Source organism: Narcine bancroftii, chromosome 1 (assembly GCF_036971445.1).
Source record: "Narcine bancroftii isolate sNarBan1 chromosome 1, sNarBan1.hap1, whole genome shotgun sequence".
Lineage (NCBI taxonomy): Eukaryota > Metazoa > Chordata > Chondrichthyes > Torpediniformes > Narcinidae > Narcine > Narcine bancroftii.
In genome coordinates, this window is record NC_091469.1 from 188,399,528 (window position 1) to 188,426,960 (window position 27,433).

Here is a 27,433-nt window from a genome sequence, read left to right on the forward strand (position 1 = left end):
GTCCAATGACTAAAACTGTTGCTATCCTTTCCCTGCTAGCTTCCTGCCTCTCAATCCATCAATGTCTCTCTTATCTTGTAAGTACAAGGATGCATTCACATCTTGTTACTGCCCCGTACATTCCCATCTCATGATGTTTTACCTAACAGGAGTACAAGGACACCTCCCCTTCTTGTTACAGCCTTGTACAGGGTAACTCCCTACACATTCCCATCTCATGATGTTTTACCTTACAGTAGTAAGGTGGGTTTCTTGTATAAAGGCAATATCAGTTTTCATTTTTTTCAGGTGTGCCATGTCTCATTTCCTTTTAACTGTCCCAGTCACATTTAAGCTAATAAATTTCACTACCTTATTCATTAATAATAATCACACATACCAAAGGGTATGGCCTCCTGTAAAATCTCCATACAAGTAAAAATGTGTCTCCTGTGACAAGAGTAGCAAAAGATCAGATAAGGCACTGACATGGATGACAAATTTAAAAATAAAGTCCTCCCTTCCTCCCCCCCACCCCCCCAAACCAAGCTCTGAGCATTCGGCATTACTGTCCCCATTAGGCTAGGATGTGCATTCTGGACTCACTAAGTATAAAATATCTAACAAACTCTTAAAATTTTGCCTGGTGCAGGGCTCCTATCTTTAAAAAAAAACTATTAAACAAGATTATTCAATTTTGAATACAACAATAGTTTTTTTTTAAAACACTCAATTCAGAAACAATTACTGTAAAAATCAGCCGGCATAAAAAACCAGTCAGTTTAAGTTGGTTTAAATTAGAACTCGTCGATTGTAGGTGGAAAAATTGACTACGGTTTAAGGCACATATCCACAGCATTTCGTGAGGACCACGATTGCCTGTCCAATTTTTCTCCACCTGTTCTTGCTCGGCATTTTATTTTTCTCCTGGCCAGTTACGCAAGAATGTGATCGCTTCCCCAAGCGCCTTGAAGAATTTCTTTCTTCCACCAGGGAGTATGACCCTCAGTTTCAGGGTGAAGCAAGGCAAATGGGATATTATTAGACCAGAGCTCCTTCTTTACCTGGTCAAACCCCCTCCTCCACTTCATTAGACCTGAAATTAGGTTGGGAAAAAATACCATTGACCTGTTGTCGTACATAATGGAGCCCTTGTCCTTTCTCACTCACTGTGCATTGGTGCATAGGATTTTATCCCGGTCCTGATACCTCAATGTGCATATCAGGGTCTCTGGCCTGCAGACATGCCAGGTGCAGAGACTCAGTGGGCCTGTTCAGTCACTATTGGTTCACTAAAATGTTCTCAACCCAGACTTTAAAAAATTCTATGGGATCCTTTCCCTCAGAGCTTTTCTTCAGGTTAATAATACGGACATTATTATTCTTGCTGTAATTTTCTAGCTGGTTTACTTTTCCCAGCACAAAGTAATTTTCCTTCCTTGGCATCTAAAGGGAGGAGTCCATCTCTGTTAGTTGGTCCTCTACTGTCCCGACACACTCTTCTGCGGCAGCCATCCAGGAGGTCAGCTGGCTTAACATGACTTTAAGTCCTGAGGTGTATTGGTTAATCTCCATTTTGGCATCTAATTTTTTAGAGACAGTTTCGTTACCTCTTTGAATCTCCTGAAGGAGGACACATAACCGCCCCCCCAATAGTAGTGGGCTGGCCCCATTCCAGGGATGGATTTCTCCGCAGACTTTGAGTCTTTTGCAGCCGCCACCTTGCCATTTTACCGACTTCCTGATACTGAGATTGATTCAACTATCGAGGCTGAATTCGAGACAGTAACTGTATTTCTTAGCTTTGATCTTTATTTCTTGCTCATGCTCTAGCTATGTAGCTAGCTTAAAGGCAATTTTAAACGTTTTTAACAGTTTGAAACTGCAACCATCTTTCTTTGTTTAGTTCGTTTCTTGTTCTAGTTGTTCAGCTAGTTTAAAGGCAATTTTGAATGTTTTTAACTGAATTCTTCTGAGGAGCCTGGGGCTCGCATCCTCTCAGATGACCAATCACAAGCATTTAAAAACTCAAAGCTGGAGAAACTCAGCAGGTCAAACAGCATCCTTTATCTAGCAATGGTAAAACTACATAACTGATGTTTTGGGGTAGAGTCCTTCGTCAAGGTTGATGAAGGGTTTTACCTTTGCTATATAATAACTTGATGAAGGGCTTTAGCCTGAAACATCACTTATGTATTTTTACCTTTGCTGAATAAAGGACACTGCTTGACCTGCTGAGTTTCTGCAGCTTTGTGTTTTTACTTCAACCACAGTGTCTGCAGATTTTCATGTTTTACTTCACAGGCATTTTAAGTCCAGAGATCCAGAACACTACACAAGAAGCAGGTGCAACTTACAAAAAGAACAAGAACAGTGTTACAAGAACAGTGGAGCCCCCAGAAAGAGGTACAATGTTGGAAACTTCCAGTCAGATGTAGTGAGCGGAAACTTCCAGGCAAAGCTCGAGGATGCAAACTGCCTCACAGACACGTCTCCTGAAACCCTCTGGGGTCAGCTGAAAATGGCCATACTGCAATCCACTGAAAAGGTACTGGGCTTCTCCTCCAGGAAAAACAAGGACTGGTTTGATGAAAACAACCAAGAAATCCAGGAGCTGCTGGCAAAGAAGCGATTTGCCCACCAGGCTCACCTTGCAAAGCCTTCCTTGCCAGAGAAAAAACGAGCCTTCCGTCTCGCATGCAGCCATCTTCAGCGCAAACACCGGGAGATCCAAAATGAGTGGTGGACTAGCCTCGCCAAACGAACCCAGCTTAGCGCCGACATTGGTGACTTCAGGGGATTTTATGAGACACTAAAGGCGGTGTACGGCCCCTCACCCCAAGTCCAAAGCCCTTTGCACAGCTCAGACAGCGAAGTCCTCCTCAGTCGATGGTCAGAACACTTCCAATCCCTTTTCAGTGTCAACCTCTCAGTCAAGAATCTGCCCTGCTCCAGCTCCCTCAACAACCCTTGAGTCTAGAGCTGGATGAAGTCCTTACCCAGGAAGAGACATATAAGGCATGTGAACAACTGAAAAGTGGCAAAGCAGGAGGTATGGATGGAATCCCCCCCCCCAGAGGTTTCGAAGGCTGGCAGCAAAGCTCTGCATACTAAACTGCATGAGTTTTTCATGCTCTGCCGGGACCAAGGAAAGCTGCCTCAGGACCTTCGTGATGCCATCATCATCACCCTGTACAAAAACAAAGGTGAGAAATCAGACTGCTCAAACTACAGGGGAATCACTTGCTCTCCATTGCAGGCAAATTCTTCGCTAGGATTCTCCTTAATAGACTAATACCTAGTGTCGCCGGAAATGTCCTCCCAGAATCACAGTGTGGCTTTCGCGCAAACAGAGGAACTACTGACATGGTCTTTGCCCTCAGACAGCTCCAAGAAAAGTGCAGAGAACAAAACAAAGGACTCTACATCACCTTTGTTGACCTCACCAAAGCCTTTGACACCGTGAGCAGGAAAGGGCTTTGGCAAATACTAGAGCGCTTCGGATGGCCCCCCCCCAAGTTCCTCAACATGGTTATCCAACTGCACGAAAACCAACAAGATCGAGTCAGATGCAGCAATGAGCTCTCTGAACCCTTCTCCATTGACAACGGTGTGAAGCAATGCTGCGTCCTCGCACCAACCCTCTTTACTATCTTCTTCAGCATGATGCTGAAACAAGCCATGAAAGACCTCAACAATGAAGATGCTGTTTACATCCGGTACCGCATGGATGGCAGTCTCTTCAATCTGAGGCGCCTGCAAGCTCACACCAAGATACAAGAGCAACTTGTCCGTGAACTACTCTTTGCAGACGATGCCGCTTTAGTTACCCATTCAGAGCCAGCTCTCCAGAGCATGACGTCCTGCTTTGCGGAAACTGCCAAAATGTTTGGCCTGGAAGTCAGCCTGAAGAAAACTGAGGTCCTCCATCAGCCAGCTCCCCACCATGACTACCAGCCCCCCCCCCCCCCCCCCACATCTCCATCAGGCACACAGAACTCAAAATGGTCAACCAGTTTACCTACCTTAACTGCACCATTTCATCTGATGCAAGGATCGACAAAGATAGACAACAGACTCGGCAAGGCAAAGAGCGCCTTTGGAAGACTACACAAAAGAGTCTGGAAAAACAATCACCTGAAGAAACACACAAAGATCAGCATGTACAGAGCCGTTGTCATACCCATGCTCCTGTTCAGCTCTGAATCATGGGTCCTCTACCGGCATCACCTACGGCTCCTACAACGCTTCCATCAGCGCTGTCTCCGCTCCATCCTCAACATTCATCACCAACATCGAAGTACTCGAGCCTTTGCAAGGCAGGTCCGCAAGCATCGAATCCACGCTGCTGAAGACTCAACTGCGCTGGGTGGGTCACGTCTCCAGAATGGAGGACCATCGCCTTCCCAAGATCGTGTTCTATGGCGAGCTCTCCACTGGCCACTGAGACAAAGGTGCACCAAAGAAGAGGTACAAGGACTGCTTAAAGAAATCTCTTGGTGCCTGCCACATTGACCACCGCCAGTGGGCTGATATCGCCTCCAACCGTGAATCTTGGTGCCTCACAGTTCGGCGGGCTGCAACCTCCTTTGAAGAAAACCGCAGAGCCCACCTCACTGACAAAGGACAAAGGAGGAAACACCCAACCCCAACCACCAATTTTCCCTTGCAACCGCTGCAACCGTGCCTGCCTGTCCCGTATCGGACTTGTCAGTCACCAATGAGCCTGCAGCAGCTGTGGACATACCCCTCCATAAATCTTCGTCCGCAAAGCTAAGCCAAAGAAAAAGAAGAAAAAAGAAGAAATAATAACTTGATGAAGGGCTTTAGCCTGAAACATCATTTATGTATTTTTACCTTTGCTGAATAAAGGACACTGCTTGACCTGCTGAGTTCTGCAGCTTTGTGTTTTTACTTCAACCACACTGTCTGCAGATTTTCGTGTTTTACTTCACAGGCATTTTAAGTCCAGAGATCCAGAACACTACACAAGAAGCAGGTGCAACTTCCAAAAAGCCATCTCCTGGGTGAAGTTCTAGGCGAAATTAGAAACAATGAAGGATACCCAATAGCTGTGACAAGGCCTAGATGACATATCCTGCTACAAAACCAAATCGGTGCAGTAGGAGACAGCAAAGCTTTGCTCCCAGATGAATGCAATGCCTTCTATGTCCAATTTGACCACAAGAACAAGGAAGAGCCACTGCACACTCCCATGTCTCCTGATGATTCTCTACTGTCAATATCAGAGGATGACATGTGGGCTGCCTTCAGGAGAGTGAATCTAAGGAAAACATCCAATATGGACGAATTTCTAGGCTGAGTGTAGAAAAACCTGTGCTGACCAACTGACCAAAATTCATGGACATCTTCAACATCTCACTCCAACAGGGTGTGGTAGCCAACTGTTTCAAATGGGCTTAATCATCGTATCCATGCCCAAGAAGAGTGTGGTAACCTATGTAAATGACTACTGACCAGTGGCACTCACATCCATAGTGATGAAGTGTTTTGAGTGGCTGGTGTTTAAACATATCAGCTCCTGTCTGAGTTGTGACATAGACCATTCTAATTTGCCTAATGCAGCAACAGGTCTAGTGCAGATGCTATCTCATTGACTCTGCACAAAGCCTTAAAACACCTGGACAGCAAAGATGCATACATCAGGATGTTTATCAACTACAGTTTGGCATTCAACACCATCATCCTCTCAATAATGATCAGCAAATTCAAAAGTCTGAGAAGAAAACACTGGCTGCCATGCCGTGACAAACCCTGATATATGTTTTATTCCTTTGTTGCGAGTATCTTGAATGTTGTGTGTAACTGGTTAGTTAAGTGTTAAATGTTGAGGATATGGTGGGGGGGGGGGGGGGGGGGTGGAGAGACAAAAAGAGCTTGATCTCTGCAGAAAACTTTGTATGGAATTGATCATTGAAAATTGTAGTTAATGCTGATATTATTGACATTGATAATATTGATAACTGTTTGAAATTAAGTTTAGAAAATCACAAATAAAATATTTTTTTAAAAAAAATACTGATTAACAAACACCCAAGTCCTAGGCCTCAATATGCTACTGTGTAATTGGATCCAGATTTCCTCACCTCAAGACCACGATCAGTGAAGATTGGTAAGAACATTTCCACAATCTCCATCAATACTGGAGCAACCCAGGGCTGCATTCTTATTCCCCTGCTCTACTCACTTTACACCTAGGTCTGTGTGGGTCGGAATGACAGTGACACCATCTGCAAATTTGCTGATGATATCATGGTAATGGATTGTATAAAAAGGGGCAATGAGTCAGCGTACAGGAATGAAACTGAAAACTTGGCTGAGTGTTTTACTAACAGCCTCTCATTCAATGTCACCAAAACCTAATAGCTTATTGTGGACTTCAAGTGGGGAGAACCAGAGGTGTACAATGCAGTGATCACTAGGTTATCCGAGATAGTGAGGTGATAAAATTTAAATTCCTTGGAGTCACTATTTTCCAGGATGAATAAAGCACATCAGTGCCTCTACTTTCTCAGGAGTATACAGAGGTTTACTTTATCAGGAGTATGACATTGAAAACCTTAGCAAGCTTCTGCAGATAGGTAGTGGAAAGTGTGTTCAGCTGCAACACAGCCTGGTTTGGGACACCAATAGCTCTAATTTGGAAAGTCTTGCAAAAGAGAGTGGACACAGCTCAGTACAGCACAGTCAAACTCTCTCCACCACTGAGAAAATCCACAGGGAACGCTGCCATGGGAGAGCAGCAGCAGCACTCATCAAAGATCCACACTACCCGGGACATGCTCTGTTCATGCTGCTGCCATCAGGAAAGAGGTCTAAGTGCCACAAGACCAGGATCACGAACAGTTGCTATCCCTCCATCATTAGATTCTTGAACAACAATCTCAATCAGAGATTCATTTAAGGACTCTGCACATTATTTATTCCTGAATATTTATTTTCTGTATTGTATAGTTTGTTAACACTTTCCTCTTGTTTACATTTCTCTCTTTTGTATATGTACCTTTTCTTGATTAAAGTTTTTTTGCACCACTGAAATGTAGAAGTTCTGCTTGGCCAGCAATAAAAAGAATCTGAGTTTATGTGATGTCATGTATGTACACTGACAATACATCTGAACTTTGAACTTTATTAAAGAAAGTGGTTTATCAAAGTACACCAGAAAGTATGCTGGAATCTGAAGCTAAACACAATTGGCTAGAGGAACTGTTTTTCCTGGATAGCATTCAGCTTCTAGAATGTTGTTTGAAAAAAATACTCTCCAAGGAAAGTGGAGACTATTCCATCACATGTCTGTCTGATCCAGATGTTGGAAAGGCTTTGGGATATCAGGGGGTGAGTCAGTTGCAGCAGTATATCCAGCCTTCAACCTACTCTTGCAGCCAGAGACAGTATTTATGTAGCTGCTGAATATGAGATTTTGCCATTGGTGATCATTCCCAATCCCCTGCATCTGATGTACCCCTTTCCCTGCTCTGATAGTAGACTCTGCATTGGTATTTCAAGTGACTATCAAGGGTAGTCACAATAGGAGTAGTAGCGAGTGAGAGAGATGGACCTTACACTGTTAGAACAATGCTTGGATGGACAATCAATGGATCATTAGAAAGAATAATATTGCTCAGGAACAGATAGCAATAGTGTCAACAGAATTTCGGTTGTGAAACTTGATGAGCTATGGGAACAGCACAAGACTGTCAATAAGAAATTCACTTCTGAAGGAAAGAAAGTAGATCAATGTGAAAATAAATCAAAGGCATCTAAACCAATATTGAAGGAATTATTTTTATTGACAATAGACAAAAATGAGGTATTAGAAGATGTTGCAATGGAGGAGTCACGTGATGTGTTAGGGGATGGGATGCAGAATCCTGACCCTCTGGGAATTTACTTAAAAAGGTCTAATTAATAAATATTTTAAAAATCCAGTTTTCAAAAATATAGTTTTTAAATACTTCAAGAATGCCACCAAAAAGGAACCAACCTTCAAAGGAAGCACCCAACAATCAACTGAAAAGATTCAGGAGAAGAGGCCTAAGGATCAATAGAAGCCTCAGTTTGGATTGCGATCCAGTCACACTGTAGGCACCCTCGCAGCTGGGCATTTCTCTCCTCTGTTGGAACAAGGCTGTAGTGTTGAGCCGATGAAGAAACACAATTGCACATGCACAAAGAGGTACAATTTTTGACATCAAAATCAGCGTCTAGTAGAATTATTACTGGCAGATATAGCCTTCTACAGTCCAATACGGAAGAGGAAGAAATAACAGATAGTGGAAGTGGTACAGATGAAGAAAGGAAACTACAATTTCAATTATTAAAGAAAAATGCTTTAAGAACAGTAGGAAGATTAAAGAAGCTGGAAAATATATAACTAATGAAGACCTCCTAAGAGCAATAACAAAATTGGATGAGAAAACTAAGAATACATAAGATTATTAAAAATTTGAAGATTAAAAAAAAACACTTTACCCCATTGACCTCTAACGGTGCACTTCTGAATCTTGCTCACTTGGCTGCCAAATTTAATATCTTGTCTCTATAATCTGAGATGACCTTTCGTCAGATTCCATCTTGTGCAATAGTTTGCTTTGGAATAATTCTTGTTACTTTTTTAATGCATCTTGTAATTTCAATTATTTGGTACTATTTGTTCACTTTAATCAAAGTGATACTGTGACAGTATATAGAAATGTTTTTGGGAGATAAATTGGGAAAGGTTTGTTAGGTTACATACAAACACTTTTAAAACATCTTATTTGAAATACTGGAGCTCAGCTAATGCTAGACATTTTGGGCCCTCTCTGCTTTTGCAAGAGCTTTGAAGAATGCTCAAGAGACTTCACTAATGGATTGTTGTTTACAAAAGGCAACAGATGAGAGAGCTTGTTGGAGCCACATATTGTCTGGAAGAGAATGTGCTGTTCTGAGAGGGGCATGTGGATTTGCAAGCAGAGAGAGTCAAACAGTCTTTCTCTCAGAGAGTCAGAGAGACAGAGATCAGATCTACAGTGTTACAGCCAGCTGAAGCAGGTGGGACTGGAACAGGACAAGCTGGCAAGCCCCATTTGGAAGACAGCCTGTTCAAAGCCCTTGTGGTTCATGCAAGAGAAGAGGACTGGCTGCCTAATGTTTCACTTGGAATAAGAGAAACAAGAAGCCACTCTGTGGTGACCTGAAAGAAAGAGGTTATCATCTGGAGAACCTGGTGGGAGGCAAGTTTCTTCGGCAAGACACTGAAGTGGCTGATGGAAGTAAATGTACAAGAAATCTCTCTCTGAAAACTGACAAGAACCTTCCTGAGTGGTAACCATTTACCTTTTAAGCACCAAAGCCTGGTGAACTTCATAAATTATTAAATTCTTTGCACAGTATAATAATTGCCTACAACCAGTAAACATGGAGGAATGAGAAGTGAGATTGGACTCAAAATTGAACTTACACACACATTACATACATATGTGCTTAGAATTAGAAGAAGGTTAAATTAGGTTAGTTAAATCAATAGTGATAAGTTAAAGCATGATTCTGTTTTCATGTTTAAAGATAAAAGCAACTTTTGTTTAAGTAACCATTTGTCTTGGTGAATATCTATTGCTGCTGGGTTTTGGGGTCCTCTGGGCTTGTAACATAGGATTGTGCAGTAGCTGAGATGCCTGTACCCTGCCAATTCAAAATAGAAATTGAAGCATCTTCTGTATTTTTCATAATTGCATGATAATAATTTGTTTTTGGAGATAAAAAACCTTGATGGGGAAAAGTAAAATTCTTCTTGAAACAAAACTTGAATGGTCAATCAAATTTACAACCAGAATGTATGAATCTGTAATGGATATCATTTGGCTTTCATGAATATGCTTGGGCTTTAATGAATAAATGATTAATAAATTGGATAACCACACCTTTACCAAAAAAAAAGTAGTATAAGATTATGTTTCTCACCTACCTCTGGAAGCTTAAGGACTTTACAGTACTTTACTCCATTCCTTAACCTGAAATGGGAAACATAGTTTTGGGGTCCTCTAGGCTCATAACAATACAAAGCTCCAATTTTAAAAAAAATTAACCCATGTTTATTCTATTATTTTCAATTTGAGAAACTATTAAAATCTTGTAGTCTTCTGCATGACTGTAGTGCCAAACTTGGAGACTGTGATAGAATAGAAAAGGTGGTAAAAAAGTTTTCAGGAATAAGAAAATTACCATTTTAAGTTTGCAAATTAGGCCAAATAATGAGGGCTAGACAGTGCAAGCTGGCATGAAGAAAAGGGTAGATCAAGGACAAATTGAAGCAGATCTTCAGATGGCCAGCAAGATAAATTGCTGGAAGCACATTGGGACTCTGTTTTCACAATGTGCTTCTGGGCACAGTCTCCCAGTAGGTGATGAGCTTCTGGCTGATTGTTAATGTCTTGATCAGCACAGGCCCTTCATTGCATTCATTGGGGCCACAGGAGAGGGCAGGAAAGAGACTGGATATCAGAAAGGTTGATGAGGCTGGAAATGGGGAGAAAAGGCAGGGGATATGAAAGGGCCTGAGGCTAATAGAAGATGGGCCTAGATATTGGGAGGTTGGATGGTGCAGAAAGTGAGTGTCTGGACTTTGGGGATGCTAGACTTCATATGTCCTGAGTTTTGGTGTAAGGTGGATATGGATTGGACTTCATAAGAGCAAGAGCGTGAGGCAGATGAGACATTTTAAAACTATTGTCGAGTGTTTGAGATACCATTGTTCTATTTTGTGGAAAGGCAGAGAATCCCAACCATCAACCTTTCTGTTTGTAGGAGATTACAGTTTATAAGTTGCAAATGGTCATGTCTGTACTTCATTGGCTGACGAGAACTTTGATATATTCTGACAATGAAAGTCCCTGTGGAAATGCAAGTCTTTTAGTTTGGGTCTTGATAGAGGTCTTTAAAAAGACTCAACAATGTTGAGAAATTGTTGCATGTGGACATATCAAAATAAGGTGACATAAATTTCAACAATAGAGCAAATAAACACATTGGGAAGAATTTGTTGACATAGTCATTATTGGTCTTTTTTGTGCTGTGAATTCTAAATATTTCTAAACCCAGCCTACCCAGAGGAAATGGGCGAAAGGCATAGTTTGCATCAAAACTACAGCAATTTGTAAACGTGGCTCAGTCAAGCCCTCCTTCATTCCATCGACCCCATTTATAACTCCTGTGTTATAGAAAAGCACCCAACAAATTAAAAGACTCATCCCATCCAGGCCACCCACTCGTCAAGCCCTTTAGTCAGAAAGAAATTCATGACCGTGAGATCAACCTTTTGAACAGATCCCAGAGTAGTAAAATTATGTCACTTTTCTTCATACCAACTGATCTCTCTCTGTAACTCTGCACTTTGAGGGTGTCTTGCTTGTACTATGAATGAGACATTTACTGGCCTGCTTGCAAAACAACTTGTATGTGACAATGAACTTGAATTAGAACCCAATAAAGGACTAGGTACATGTGAGTCTTTATCTCTGTCTGCATCATTAATTTCTATTGTACAACAAAGATCTAATCCTGAACTACAGCTTCACAGTGATGAGCACCTTCATTTTAGTTATGTATACTGTTGTTCTTGACTTGTTTTTGTACATTCTTCACTAAATGAACTTTGGTTGTGCAGTTTAAAGATACTGCAATACCAGGATGGAGTATATACTTTTTTATAAATATTGCAGGTTGTGTTGCAATTTATTTCTTTAGTGAACCCCAATGTGCCTCATGAATAGCCAGGGATGCTCTATATGCTCTGAATATATCTTTTTTTTATAATTTTTTATTTTTCACACTGTGAACCATATCAACCAAAATACATACAAACATTTCCCTCTTAAATATAAACAGTGGCATTTTCTCCCCCTTCCCCCCCCCCCACTCCAAAACCAATAAAGATTCAACATATACAATAAAACCATTAAACAATGTCATCACACAATGAAAAATAAACAAAAAAAATGTGTCATCTACTTTTACACACTGGATCAAGTCATTTTGTCATCTTATTTTAGCAGGTGGAGGTCTGAGGCAAGCCCTCTCTGTTATGTTCCATGTACGGTTCCCAAATTTGTTCAAATAATGTGACTTTGTTTTTAAAATTATATGTTATTTTTTCCAATGGAATACATTTATTCATTTCCATGTACCATTGTTGTATTCTCAGGCTCTCTTCCAATTTCCAAGTTGACATTATACATTTCTTTGCTACAGCTAAAGCCATCATAATAAATCTTTTTTGAGCTTCATCCAGTTTGAGGCCTAATTCCTTACTTCTTATATGACTTAGAAGAAAGATCACTGGATTTTTTTGGTATGTTGGTTTTTGTGATTTTATTTAATATCTGATTTAGATCTTCCCAAAACTTTTTCACTTTCTCACATGCCCAAATTGCATGTACTGTTGTTCCCATTTCCTTCTTACAACGAAAACATCTATCTGATAATGTTGGATCCCATTTTTTTTAACTTTTGGGGCGTAATATATAACCTGTGTAACCAATTTTACCCAACTGCGCTGGGTGGGTCATGTCTCCAGAATGGAGGACCATCGCCTTCCCAAGATCGTGTTCTATGGCAAGCTCTCCACTGGCCACCGAGACAGAGGTGCACCAAAGAAGAGGTACAAGGACTGCTTAAAGAAATCTCTTGGTGCCTGCCACATTGACCACCGCCAGTGGGCTGATATCCCCTCCAACCGTGAATCTTAGCGCCTCACAGTTCGGTGGGCAGCAACCTTCTTTGAAGAAGACCGCAGAGCCTACCTCACTGACAAAAGACAAAGGAGGAAAAACCCAACACCCAACCCCAACCCACCAATTTTCCCTTGCAACCGCTGCAACCGTGCCTGCCTGTCCCACATAGGACTTGTCAGTCACCAACGAGCCTGCAGCAGACATGGACATACCCCTCCATAAATCTTAGTCCGCGAAGCCAAGCCAAAGAAACCAATTTCACTGTATCATGCGTAACCTTGTGTTTATTATATTCTTCATAGTTCCAGAACATAACTTTTCCCATGTTTCATTTTTTATCTTTGTTTAAATCCTTTTCCCACTTTTGTTTGGGTTGATAGCTTATTTCATCATTTTCCTTATCTTGCAGCTTGATGTACATGTTCATTATAAATCTTTTAATTATCATTGTGTCTATAATCACATATTCAAAGCTGCTTCCTTCTGGTAATCTCAGTCTGTTTCCCAATTTATCCTTTAAATAAGCTTTCAGTTGATAATATGCAAACATTGCACCATGAGTTATTCCATATTTGTACTTCATTTGTTCAAATGTTAATAAATTATTCCCAAAAAGTGAATGTTCTTTCATATATTCAGTAAATGATGCAATACTGGTGAGCTTTTATATTGTACCAGCTTTTCATCCTACTTATAAAGTGTATGTTCCGATACCTTCTCCCCTATTTTATCTAGCTCTATCTTAGTCCAATCTGGTTTTTCCCTTGTCTGATAAAAATCTGATAAATACCTTAATTGTGCTGCTCTATTATAATTTTTTAAAGTTTGGTAACTGCAAACCACCTTGATTATACCCCTCTGTTAATTTATCTAACGCTATCCTCGGTTTCCCACCTTTCCGCAAAAATTTCGTTATTATTCTCTTTAGTTCATTAAAGAATTTCTCTGTTAAGGGAATTGGTAATGATTGAAATAAGTATTGTACCCTTGGGAAGACATTCATTTTAATGCAATTTACCCTCCCTATCAAAGTTAGCGGTAATTCTTTCCAATGTTCTCAGTCTTCCTGCAATTTCTTTGTTAGTGGCTGTTAATTTAATTTGTACAAGTGGCTTAAATTATTATCTAACCTAATACCTAGATATCGGATTGCTTATGTTTGGCATTTAAATGGTGATTCTTTTTTAAATTCTGTATAATCCGCATTACTCTTTGGCATCACTTCACTTTTATTTGCATTGATCTTGTACCCCGATATTTCTCCATACTCCTTCAATTTCTTATGTAGTTCTTTTATTGATATTTCTGGTTCTGTTAAGTATACTATGATGTCATCTGCAAATAAACTGATTTTGTACTCCTCCTTTATTTTTATCCCTTTTATTTTATTTTTTTGTTCTTATCAGTTCTGCCAATGGTTCTATTGCTAAAGCAATAGAAGCAATAAGGGAGATAATGGACATCCCTGCCTAGTTGACCTACTTAATTTAAATTGGTTCGATACATATCCATTTACTGTTACCTTCTCCAATGGTCTATTATATAATGCTTTGATCCAATTAATATATTTTTCTGGTAGATTGAACCTCTGTAATACTTTGAATAAATAATTCCATTCTACCCTATCAAAGGCTTTTTCTGCATCTAAAGCAACAGCCACTGTTGGTATCTTATTTCCTTGAACTGCATGAATTAAATTAATAAATTTACAGACATTATTCGCTGTTTGTTTTTTCTTAATAAATCCAGTTTGATCTTGGTTTACTACTTTTGGTACACCATCGGCCAATCTGTTTGCTAATAATTTTGCTATTATCTTATAATCTGAATTAAGTAGAGATATTGGTCTATATGATGCTGGTGTTAGTGGATCCTTCCCCGTCTTTGGTATTACTATAATTATTGCTGTCTTACATGAATCTGGCAAGTTTTGTGTTTCTTCTATCTGGTTCATTATTTCCAAGACAGGAGGAAATTAATAACTCTTTAAATGTTTTATAGAATTCTATTGGGAATCCATCCTCTCCAGGCGTTTATTGTTTGGCAGCTTTTTTAATATATCCTCTATTTTCCTCTATTTCAAATAGTTTTATCAGTTTGTTTTGTTCCTCTTCTTGCAATTTTGGCAGTTCAATTTTAGCTAAAACTCTTCTATTTTATCATCTTTTCCCTCGTTCTCAGTTTGATATAATTGTTCATAAAATTCCTTAAAGTTCTCATTAATCTCCATTGGATTATATGTAATTTGTGTTGTTTTTTCTCCTAGTTCATAATACTTTTGCTTTATTTTCATTACGTTCTTCTCTATCTTATACATTTGTAATGTTTTGTATTTTATTTTTTTGTCTGCCAATTCTCATTTTGTTATATCATCCCTTTTTGCTAGTTCCTTTTCTGTACTTACTATCTCCCTTTCCAACTTTTCTATTTCCCGATTGTAGTCCTTTTTCATCTTAGTTACATAACTTATTATCTGCCCTCTAATGAAAGCTTCCATTGCATCCCATATTATAAATTTGTCTTTCACTGATTCTGTATTTATTTCAAAGTACGTTTTAATTTGGCGTTCAATAAACTCTCTAAATTCCTGCCTTTTAAGTAACATGGAGTTTAATCTCCATCTATATGTTCTTGGTGGGATGTCCTCCAGTTCTATTGCTAATAACAGGGGTGAATGATCAGATAACAATCTGGCTTTATATTCAGTTTTCCTAGTTGTCCCTTGAATATGGGCTGACAATAAAAACATATCAATCCTTGAGTATGTTTTATGCCTACTCGAATAATATGAGTATTCCTTCTCTCTTGGGTGCTGCCTCCTCCATATATCCATAAGTTTCATTTCCTGCATTGATTTAATCATAAATTCTTTATTCTTTTTGCTTGTCTTTTGTCCAGTTTTATCCAACATTGGATCCAAATTAAGATTGAAATCCCTTCTATCAATATATTCCCTTGCGTATCTACAATCTTCAAAAAATATCTTGCATAAACTTTTGATCCTCTCCATTAGGCGCATATATATTGAGCAAATTCCAAAATTCTGAATATATCTGACACTTTATCATTACATACCTCCTTGCTGGATCTATTATTTCCTCCTCTATTTTGATTGGTACATTTTTATTAATTAATATGGCTACACCTCTAGCTTTTGAATTATATGATGCTGCCGCTATGTGCCCTACCCAGTCTCTCTTTAATTTATTATGTTCCACTTCAGTTAGATGTGTTTCCTGTACAAATGCTATGTCTATTTTTTTTCAGTAAATTTAATAGCCTCTTCCTTTTAATTTGGTTTTGTATTCAATTAATATTTATAGTCATATAGTTCAACATGGCGATCTCGTATCCTGTTTACACCTCATTTCCGCTTACTCACCACCACCATCCCCCTTTTCCCCATTTTCATCTCTCAGTTTTCCCTTTTTAAACTCAATGTATGACAACACATTTAAAACATAAAATACTTTAGCAACTCCCACATCCAATATTCCCTTAACTCCTGATCCGAAGAAAATTGTTCTCAGTGGAAAGAGAACAGGAGCTGCATTTAGGGAGGATGAATTAACTTTTTTTTATATCTCTGATTCTTTGCAACTGCCACAATCCCAGTTTGACGTGGTTTATTTGGTTGCTGGAAATCCTGCTATTGTTAATATGCCATTGTTCCTGATCATTGATGTCCACAGAGTACTTTGCAAATTAGTACAAGGCTTTCAAGATGCAACTACTTGAGATAATTGTACTGATTTTGTTTTCCCCCAGGGAACATGTCAATCCTGTGGTGTTGGTGGACCAAATCTATGGGCATGCCTTCAGGTAAATGTCATTTCTATCATAAAATGCATACAAAAGTAGGTCATTGTTTAGATGTTTCCTTTAACTATCTATAAGCAAGACAAATAGTTTAGTATTTTGCATGGATATTTTTGCTGTCGCTGTTGGTTTGCAAGTTCCTGATCTTTGATGCTTATGTGGGCAATTCCTTTGTTTCCTTTTGCCTTGCTGTCAGGAATAAGATATGGTTGTATAATGATGATGATTTCTGGGATGACTTCCTATTCAATGCTCTAAAGTTTGAAAAATTGCAGGTGGAAGTCATGTATGGACAAAAGTAGGCGCAGAGAATTGAATATTAATTACATTAATTCCTCTTCACCTGGAATGGATCTAAAAGTGCCTTGTAAACAGCACAAAAGATATCAAGATCCAAGATGTAATTTATTGTCATAGTAATAAAACAGTGTCGAATTACATGAAATTTCTTTTTGCTTGCTGCAAGGCAGATAGATTCGCCACCGGCAGGAATTGCTTACGCGCCTCTACAGTCAGTCAGAGAGAAAGAGAGAGAGAGAGAAAGCAAAAGACAGTCCCCCCAGAGTCAGAGTGTCTGTAGATTCACCTCCAGCACTTCCAGCAGATATCATGCACGATGAAGAAGTTGAAGGGACAGTAGATAGTGTTTGAAAATAAGCCAGGATTTTGATAGGGAGAGAGAACATTGTGTTCGGTGCAAAGATCAATCTAAAGCTATCCATCTTTAGATAAACTCTTTGGTAGAAGCTACTCAGTAGATTATTCTTTTATTTTCAGTCTTGGATCTGTGCATTGAATGAAGTTAAAACAAAAATATTGGTGGTAGCAATACAAATCAGATAGGATTTGAAAATTATTTGGGATAAAAATGAATTTATCGGGGAACTTAAAACATAATTAATATCAGACAATAATTTGTTCTCTGTTTATTTTTCAAAATATTTTATTATTATTAGTCAACTTAATCTTCATATTTGGCTCTTTTTTTTCTCTTTTTCTTCTAAACAGAATGGCTGCCCCTATGTAGGATGTGGAGAATCATATGTTGATCACAGCACATTACATTCACAGGTAATTGACATCTTTATGAAGGAGAAAGTGTAGGTATTTGCATGTGTATTGTCCTTTTGACAATAGCAGTATTAAACTGTTGACATATTCATCATTTAAAATCATGTTGATGCTTTGTATCAGGATATGTTAAGTTGTGCTGGTCTCCAATTTTTTTTTTGTAATTCACATTACACTGGTTTGGATTATGCTGCACTTTACCCATTGTCCAAAGTTGTATTTCATTTCCATTAATATGATCTGGAAACTCCAATCTAAAAAGTACACTCTATATCTGAGAATCCTCTCACGAAGTGGAACAAGCTACGAGCAATAAGTCGGCCTGCTACGGAATGCCTTTATAACCTACTGGCAGTTCACTACTGCCATTGATGCTTGAACTATAACTAAATAATGAAAGATTTATTTTCTTCAAGAAGTCTTAAATAATTTTTAAACATAGTCCAAAAATAATGAAAATCCTTTCATGTACTACTATTAATTGTTTGTGCCTTTTTCTTTCAAGGTCAGCGCTTATTTACATTAACTGAGGGTCTGAATGGAAAATGATGAACTCAGTGAGGCATTATGCAGTAATTCCCCTTCAACTTGTCTCTGAATCAATGGAACCGCCAAGCAGAGATACTTTGCCTCAATTTCAGGCACTCATGTGGCCTGGTTGATAACTTGTTTCATTTAAATCCATTTCTCATGGTGAATTTACATAAGCAGCCATGAAATTAATCATCTGAAAGCAGCCACTGTATATGCTGTCTACCACATCAATTGCCTTGTATTTAACTTTCCCAGTCTTCCTATAATGAAGAGTTGTTATTTTTAACACTCAATCAGGAATTTTAAGTATGAAGGTTTTTACAATTTTTACAAACCTTTAGCATTTATAGTGACCACGATTCTTCTGCTAAAAATGTACAAATTTTAATGGAATCTCTCTCATTTTCAGATATTGCATTATTTAGTTGGGATTTAATAGTTGAGCTGCCATAATAGATCTTTAATTTTCAAAAATTGTTGAGAATTTTTAATGCTTATCATAAAATGATCACTATTTCCATCTTGTCTGTCACTTGCTACCTGCAAAAAATATATGGAACTATAATACTGCCAGGAAATTTGAATAATAGATTGTAAATTAAAATCCAACTGGAAACTAGTTTCCTTAAGGGAATTTAAAAAAAAAACCAGCAGGAACTCAGTAAGTCTTGCAGCATCCATAGGAGGTAAGGATGTATAGTATGAACATGCTTTGGACCTGAGCTCTTCCTCAAGGTGAAATAAGTGAAAGTCTGCAGATGCTACAATTTAGTCAAAACACAGAAATGCTGGAAGAACTCAGCTGATCGTGCAGCACCCATAGAATGTAAAGATATTCTGGCAAAAAAAAATCATGGAAAATAAATAGATTTTGCGAGCAAAAGAAACACACTGAGTCGAACAGAGTTTCAGTTCAACTGATTTACTAATTTAAAATCGCAAGCTTAAAAGGCCCGCGCTTCCCAGCAACCCTTGTGCCCTGCGGGGCGGAAGTGAAGTTGGCTACCGCACTGAGAGTTGCCATGGATGCTGCTGCTGCGGACGCGACCACTGGAGCTGATTCACTTACTGCATGGGTGAGCTGCCACAAGACCTCCCCCACCCCCCCCCCCCCCCACAAGAACTGGCATTAGGAGGCGCAGAAACCATAACCTGTACACTGTTCGTTTTACATAGCCAGCCTCATCTTTTTGCGAGTGGTACCACAACTGGTCGTTCAATGAGTAGGTGTGCCAGTTTGAGACAGTCAATGGTAAAAGTCACCAACGTCCAGAGCACAGGTTGTCCCATTATGACGCATCACTTTGAAGGGTCCTTCGTACAGCCACTGCAGGGGTCGTCTGTGTGCTCCTTGGTGAACGAAAACCTACTCACTCTGCTGCAGGTCCTTGAGCACAAAGGAAGGCACACTGGTCTGTGGTTGGACGTTGGTACCAGGGCCAGTACCCCAAGTTCAGAGTTTGGTCTAGTCCTCCATCGGTGTGTCCTCTTAGCCGTGGGTTGCGGGCACAAATTTGAACGGAAAGCTGTAAACCAGCTCGGCCAATAATGCTGCCAAGACTTCCTTGTGTGCTATGCGGATGCCCAGTAGCACCCAGGGGAGTTTGTCTACCCAGTCTGGCCCTTGGAAGTATGCTATTCAGGCTGATTTCAGGTGCCTGTGGAAATGTTGTTTGATTGTGGATGGTACGCAGTCATCCAGTGGAGCTGGGTTCTGAGGAGCTGCACCACGCAGACCATCGTCTGAAGTGATATGAGCAGGGAGCCCAAAACGTGCTACCTAGGTAGCGATCAGAGTCCTGGGCAGGTCTCCACAGTCGTGTCAGCGATTGGGACAGCTTCTGGCCACCTTGTGAACCTGTCCACCATTGTAAATAGGTACCTTGCTCCTCTTGAGACAGGCAGTGAGCCAACGACGTGCACGTGCTCGAACCTCTTATGCAGTGGCTGGAAAGATTGCAATGGTGCCCTTGCATGCTTCTGGATTTTGGAAGCCTGGCAGTATGTGCATGTCCTGGCACAGTGCCCAACCTGTTTGCGTAGGCCATGCCACAAACTGATCCACAATCAGCTGGACAGTCGCCTGGATGGAAGGGTGGGCTCATCCGTATAAGGCATTGAAACTCCAAGCAGTCAGGACGATGGGCCAGGGTTGCCCAGTGGACATGTCGCAAAGGAGCTTGCTACTTAATCATCTGGGTTCAATAGGTACGTCCTCAAGGCGGAGTCCAGTGACTGCAGTTTGGTATTCTGGTATTTCGCCATCCACGTGCTGCGCCTCTGCTAATGCTGCATAGTCCACCCCTAGAGATAGAGCATGTACTGACTGGATGGATGTCCATGACAGCGCGTTGGCCACCACATTGTTCTTCTCAGAGATATGCTTGATCGTGGTGGTAAATTCAGATACATATGACAGGTGGTGCTGCTGGTGGGTTGACTACTGGTTGGACACTTTGGCAAATGCGTAGATGAGGGGCTTGTGATCTGTGAAGATTGTGAAATCCCTCTCTTCTAGGAAATACCTGAAGTGCTGGATTGCCAGGTACAGAATACACTGTATTTGATCTCTCGGGGTCGCAGATGCTGGCTGAAGAAAGCAAACGGTTTCCACTGGCCTTCGATTAGCTGCCCAAGTACGACACTGACTGCCACAGTGAGGGCTGTGGGAACGTCTACCCGGGGATGGACCTGGAGCGTGGCATTGGCTAAAGCATCCTTGGTCTGTTCTAAAGCTGCCATCGCCTCCTCCATCCAGGCAACTTCTTTGGCTTTGTCAGACATTAAACCAAAAAGGGGGCACATGATCTGGGCTGCTGAGGGAATAAACTGATAGAAAAGTTAACCATCCCAACAAATTCCTGCAGGCCTTTGAATGTGTTGGGCCTGGCAAATTGACGAATATCTTCCACTTTTACCAGCAGAGGAAAAGCTCCTTGACGGTCGATCTAGTGTCTCAAGAAGTTGATGGCAGGTATGCCGAATTGGCACTTGGTGAAGTGGATCACCAGGCCATAGTTACTGAGGTGGTAGTAGAACAGGCGCAGATGTGCCATATGCTCCTTGTGAGAGTGGCTGGCTACCAGGATGTTATCTAGGTAGATGAACAGCAAGTCCAGATCCCACTCTACTGCGTCCATGTGCCACTGGAAGGTCTGCGCTGCATTTTTAAGGCCAAATGGCATCCTAAGGAATTCGAACAGACCGAACGAGGTAATGATTGGCTGTCTTCTGAATATCATCTGGGTGATGCCCTCAAATCAGGTCAACTTTTGAAAAGATGCGTGACACATGCAGATTAGCCATGAAGTCTTTGATGTGCAAGACTGGATATCTATCAGAGATGGTTGTGTCCCTCAGCCTCCTGTAGTCACCACATGGCCTTCATCCTCCCGCAGATTTGGGCACCATATGGAGCGGGGAGGCCCATGGGCTATCCGAATGCCGCATGATCCCATCTCCTCCTAAACTCATCTCTCAGAGTTGAGCTTGTCTGGTGGGCCTGGGCATGTAGGGGGTGTCCCTATGTGGGAATGTGGTGCATCACGCCGTGTTTGGGGGCTGCTATGAAAAATTGCAGCGTGATGCTGGATTGGAACTCCGACAACACCCTGGCAAACTTGTTGTCTGAATAAGTGAAGTTGGCAACTTGGCCTCACTGAGGGAGAAGGTCTGGAATCTCTTTGCGTCAACCAGCCATCGTCCCTTCAGATCCAGGAGCAAACCGTGCACACAGAGGAAGTCCGCACTCAGCAATGGTTGTGATACCGCGGCCTGCGTAAATATCTGTGCAGAGCAGCTGGAACCGAATTGCAAGGGGATAGTCCAGGTGCCATAGGTGCAGATGGTGCTGCTATTAGCTGCCGTGAGCTCCAGTCTGGCCCTTCTGGTTTGGGTATCGTGACTCAAGGGATGAAGGACGCTGATTTCTGCTCCCATGTCTACTAGAAATCTGCACCCAGAGTTCCTGACCCAGACGTATAGGAGGCTATCACAGTGGCCAGCCACCATAGCCAGTGACACTTGCTCTTTCGTTTCCCTGGAACGAGCATGGCAGTCGGCATCAGTGGGCCCCGGATCCCCACTTTTGATGGTTAAAAGCACCAAGACTCAGAAATTGTGTCGTCTCTTGGTGTGGGCGTTGCAGGTTTGGCTGCTGGGATATGGTGTGGTTGGGCTATCAGCTGTGACGTAGCATTGATCGCCATGCTGGTTCCGCTACAGAATGTCCACGCGAGTAGCCAACTTTTGCGGGTCGGAGAAGTTCTCATTGGCTAGTAGGAGGCGGATGTCCTCCGGCATCTGCTCCTAAAAGATGTATTCAAAGAGTAGACACTTCTTATGGTCATCTGCCAGTGCATGTCACTCATCAGGGCTATGGCGTGCGGTTGCCCAGGTTGCCTATATGTAGCAACCATGTGGCCTGTTCGCGGCATGAGAGGCCAAATGTGCTGACCATCAAGGCCTCAAGTGCTTCATACCTGCCAGCTTCCGGGGCCTGTTGCAAAAAGTCAATTACTTGGCCCGCTGTTTTCTGGTCGAGAGCAGCTACCATATAGTAGTATCTGGTCTCATCGGAGCCAGTGTTCTTGACTTGGAACTGGGCCTCTGCTTGTTGAAACCAGACAAAGGGCTGAGTGGTCCAGAAAGCTGGCAGTTTACATGAAATTGTGTTCTGAAGAGCCGAGTCGTTCACATTGTCCACGTCAACGTTGTCATTCGTGTCGAGTCCACATACCATTGGATCTTCGAGGCCACCAATGTGGCTGGTATGCCACTGCAAGCAAAAGAAACACACTGAGTTGAGCAGAGTTTCAGTTCAACTGATTTGACTAATTCAAAATCGCGTGCTTAAGAGGGCCATACTTCCCAGTGACCCTCGCGCTCTGCAGGACAGGAGTGATGTCGGCTTCTGGGTCAAGGCTTTTCCCCACACTGAAGAGTCCCCATGGATGCCACTGGCTACGGACCCGCTCACAACCACTGGAGCCAGTTCGATTGCTGTGTGGGTGAGCCACCACATGGTTTTTTAAAAAAGGAAAGTTTAACATTGACACTCCCTAGTAGTCAGTTCATTAATCATGCAACATACAATCTCAACCAATTGGCAAATTCAGTTATCCAGCATTACCAATCCCTATAGGTGCCAGATACTAGGGGTTTTACTGTATTTCTAACATTTCTGGCCTGAAGCCTTCCTCAAGACGAGAGAAATTAGACAAGTGATGGAATTAAAGGCTGAGGAAAGAAAAGGGGGTGGGGGAAATGGGAGGGGGAGGAGTACAGACCTACAGACAGAAGGTGTTAATTGGATATGACAATAGGAAAGGTAAGAATTGATTTTTGGCTCTGTGAAAGAAGGGCAGAGAAAGTGATGAGATGGAGGAGGGAGGAGAAGGGGGGTGGGGTGTGCAGTGGCAAACAGAAACCAGAATGTCAATGATAATGTCATCTGGTTAGAAGATGCCCAGACGGAATACGAGGGGTTGTTCCTTCTGTTTACGAGTGGTCTAAATCTGGCAGTGCATGAGACCATGACAGACATATTGGCAAGGGAATGGGGCAGAGAATTTAAATGAGTTACCACTGAGGGAACCACACTGTTGCGGCTGACAGAACTGAGGTGCTTAACAAAGCAATCTCCCAGTCTATTTCCGCCTCTCTGATGTAGAGGAGGCCACATCGAGAGCATCGGATTTAGTAGATGATCATATTATGTCTAGGTATCCTCCATCCGGTTGGCATTAACATCATTTGCAATTAAAATGATGTATAACATTTCCAAAATTAAGTAAAACTCCAATAATTCATTAGCCCATTGTTCAGAAATCCCAGTGGTTTGTCATTTAGATCACTGGGTCCTAGTTTCTCCAAGTTCCCTTTAAGCTCATTCACGACTGTTTCACACATTCATTTAGACTCACTCAGCTCTGTTTCCAGCACTGGGTTTCCTAGAAAATTTATCACGCTATTATTTAAAATCTTACTTTATATAAAGCTGATTGAAGTACTGTATATTGGGATATTAACAGGAGTCCAGAAAATCTGCAAGTCTAGTGCCACTAACGCATGTAAGCAGGAGTTTTATGGTAGTTCTGACAATTTTAATTATACCATGTGGAAGAATTTTGATTCTTGCATATCCTTGGAAAAGAGATTGAATGTTGAATGCCTCCATTTTAGTTTTGCATCTTTTAAATAAACCTCTTAAATTACTAAAACATTTCCATGTAATGACGATGTGAAAAGGAAGTGACAGTGACATTTTTAACTCTCAAAATATGTTAACGGAAGAACAGACTCTTCACCTTTCTGATATTATGAAAGTATTTTAAAAGGTACTAAATTATATTTTACTCTATTTGAAATCCCTTATTTTCATCATAATGTTAATTTACCTAATTTTCTATTTTATATACACAGGCTAAGAAACATAACCTAACAGTGAACCTAACCACATTCCGAGTTTGGTGTTACGCCTGTGAGAAGGAAGTTTTCCTGGAACAACGATCTGTTGTACCCAGTCCAGCTCCATCAAGCAGATCAACAGAGCAGGTAATTCACAGGTGGATTTATGCTAAAATGTATGCACTGATATAGCTGCTGCTTTTTGAAAAGTAAATTTATTTTCTTATTTCTCGCGTGGCACGGTTAGCATTGTGGTTAGTGCAATGCTGTTACATTGCCAGCAATCAGAATTTGGGTTCAAATCCTGCACTGTCTTTAACGAGTTTGTACATTCTCTTGTGTCTGTGTGGGTTTTCCCCAGGGGCTTCAGTTTCCTCCCACCATTCAAAATGTTCCGGGTGTTGTCAGTTAATTGGGTGTAATTGGCCAGCATGGGTCCATTGGTTGAAATGGCCTGTTTCTGTGTTGTATGTCTGAAAAAAAATTACACTGGCTATTTGGGGATATTTAAGTTATCCAGAGGCAGACCCACATTCTTATATAGCTGGATGTTGTGAAAGTTTTCTTAATTCATAGCTTTGGTGACATGTAAATATATTTCCTATAAATAGCCTAAAATATAATTAATGAGAAATAATCCCTGTAGATTAAAAATTGGTATAATTCTAGTAACATGGCTTTTTCTTTTATTAGGACTCTGGCATATCACTTGGAAATCAACCATTCAAAATTGTTCCCATTGCTGTTGCAGATGAAGGAGAATCAGAGTCTGAGGATGATGAGTTGAGACCAAGAGGTACTTCGAGCACAGAGAGTATTGAATACAACTGAAACAAATGAAATAAATTGTTGTTGTGTTAAGTCAATGTTATGAATCATTGTGTTCAACCTGGGAGTTTATCCCAATTGACCGAATTGAGCATGTTCGTGTGGAAAGTTTGTGTTCAAATGCATTATTGTTTTGCCCCTGAAATTAACATCATTTTTTAAAATTTGTATTTTTTGCTGAACTCGCTTAGGACTCACAGGAATGAAGAACATTGGAAACTCTTGCTACATGAATGCTGCACTGCAGGCGCTGTCCAACTGGTAGGACAAGGGTTTTACTGAGCTTAGTACCTTTCCAACTTATACTGTATCAATACTTAATGAATATTTGATGGAAAAATTAATCATATGTATTTCAAATTCATGATCAAATTAAACATTGGGTTGGCACTAATTATTGAAAAGCCAGGTAAAAATGTATGTTTGCATTTCACATCCTTTGGTTTTCTTCATGGATTTAAGAATGAAATCAAACAGAATGATACTGTTCAGGAATCATCCATTATACCTCTGCCATCTCTTTGTAAGAGGATTCATCCACTCCATTGCTCTTAACATTATACATTCCTCCCTTGAACACCTGCCCCAAGTATCCAGTGTCCTTGTGAAAGTTGTTTATTAGTCTTTTTGCACTCACTTTTGTGTGGCAATCCTAAACAGAGAAAATGGTAACCCCTAAACCTTTGTGTGACCACTCAAAGTAAGACTGTACAAAATGATAACTATTTAGATTTTTTAAAAAAAGGGTTTTGTGAATGTAGATTTTTTAAAAAAAGATTTGACCTCCATCCTCTTTTCCCTATCCAAAAATATCCTGAATAAGTTTTAGCGCCAACAAGGAGAGATCAGTCAGTTCCCACTCTTTATTTCATTTTGACTGTTTGAATGAATACTTGATCTAGAGATTTTGTCATTAAACTTTGTTATTTGTTTTAGAACTCTTACTAACTGAAAATGTCTTTGCCTTTTAAGTCTTAATGTAGCCATTGAGATTGATTGTGAATACCCTGAGATTTTAATGATTTTAGTTAGCATTTTGTTTTGCTATTGAGCTGCTGGTATTCTAATTGAAATTTAGTTAATTCAATTGCCACTTTTTTGTTGCAGTCCACCACTCACCCAGTTCTTCTTGGAATGTGTAGGCTTGGTTCGTACCGACAAAAAGCCAGCTCTTTGCAAAAGCTATCAGAAACTTATTTCTGAGCTTTGGCACAAAAAACGGTATGTGTCCATTTATGAATGTGAATTTGTTTTTGTATATAATGCTAAAATGTTGCCACCAAGTTTTAACAAAAAGTAACAAGCTTATTGGTTGGATTCAGACATTGTTGGATATACAGTAATTCCCTCCCTTTTGTGCGGGTGATGTGTTCCAAGACCCCCAGAGGATGCCTGAAATCGCGGAGAGTGCCGAATCCTTTACAGGGTATGCACCGCTTAATGTCCAAGATACGTTCTGTGAAATAGAGCATTATGCGATGTGGACATTGTGTGAACATCATAATTATATACTTAGCAAAGGTATATGGGATACTGTAGTGTACTTGTAAACTTTTTATTTGTAAGTAGGGATCAGTGTGGGGACCAACACAGGGCTGTGGGGAGAGTGCAAGGCAGTCGGATCAGTTTTGGTGTGCGGTTGACCACGGGTAACTGAAACAGCGGAAAGTGAAACTGCAGATAAGGGGGCCACTGTATTCATAGTTTTTTTTTTAAACAAAGAACAATATCAGTAAAAAGGAGGAAATACATTTAAAAGGAGGAAATGCAGGATAAATGTAGCAGATCAGGTAAGCTATGCAAAAAGAGAAACAAAGTTAATTAAACAGACTAATTAACTTCTGAAGTAATGGGGAAAAGAGAAAAGCAGTTGCAGCGATAGGGATGGAGGGGTGAATTGGATAAAAGAAATATCTATTATACATTGAGATCAAGGTTCCATGGGCATAAGATGTTGATGAAATCTGCTTCATGGAACCAGTTGATTGTTCCATTTATTTGTGTTGCAGTCCATCAACTAAGAGAGTAAACCACTAAAAAAAAACATTTATTGGGTCTAGGAT

General features: G+C 40.6%; 1 protein-coding gene across 5 annotated transcripts in view; it reads left to right on the top strand.

Annotated features, from left to right (window-relative positions):
• usp20 (ubiquitin specific peptidase 20) overlaps window positions 1-27,433 on the top strand; it is a 91,281-nt gene that overhangs the window by 8,155 nt on the left and 55,693 nt on the right. For 4 of the 5 annotated variants that reach the window (XR_011340124.1, XM_069885205.1, XM_069885222.1 and 1 more), the window contains exons 3-8: window positions 16,479-16,532; window positions 17,538-17,600; window positions 24,558-24,689; window positions 25,236-25,338; window positions 25,562-25,631; window positions 26,478-26,591. Coding sequence is in view for 4 of the 5 variants with exons in the window: in XM_069885205.1 (XP_069741306.1) it covers window positions 16,479-16,532; window positions 17,538-17,600; window positions 24,558-24,689; window positions 25,236-25,338; window positions 25,562-25,631; window positions 26,478-26,591 (536 nt within the window). In the remaining variant the exon portion in view is untranslated. Of the gene's footprint in view, window positions 1-16,478; window positions 16,533-17,537; window positions 17,601-24,557; window positions 24,690-25,235; window positions 25,339-25,561; window positions 25,632-26,477; window positions 26,592-27,433 lie in introns of those variants that run through there. The other variant, XM_069885237.1, reaches the window with a different exon arrangement.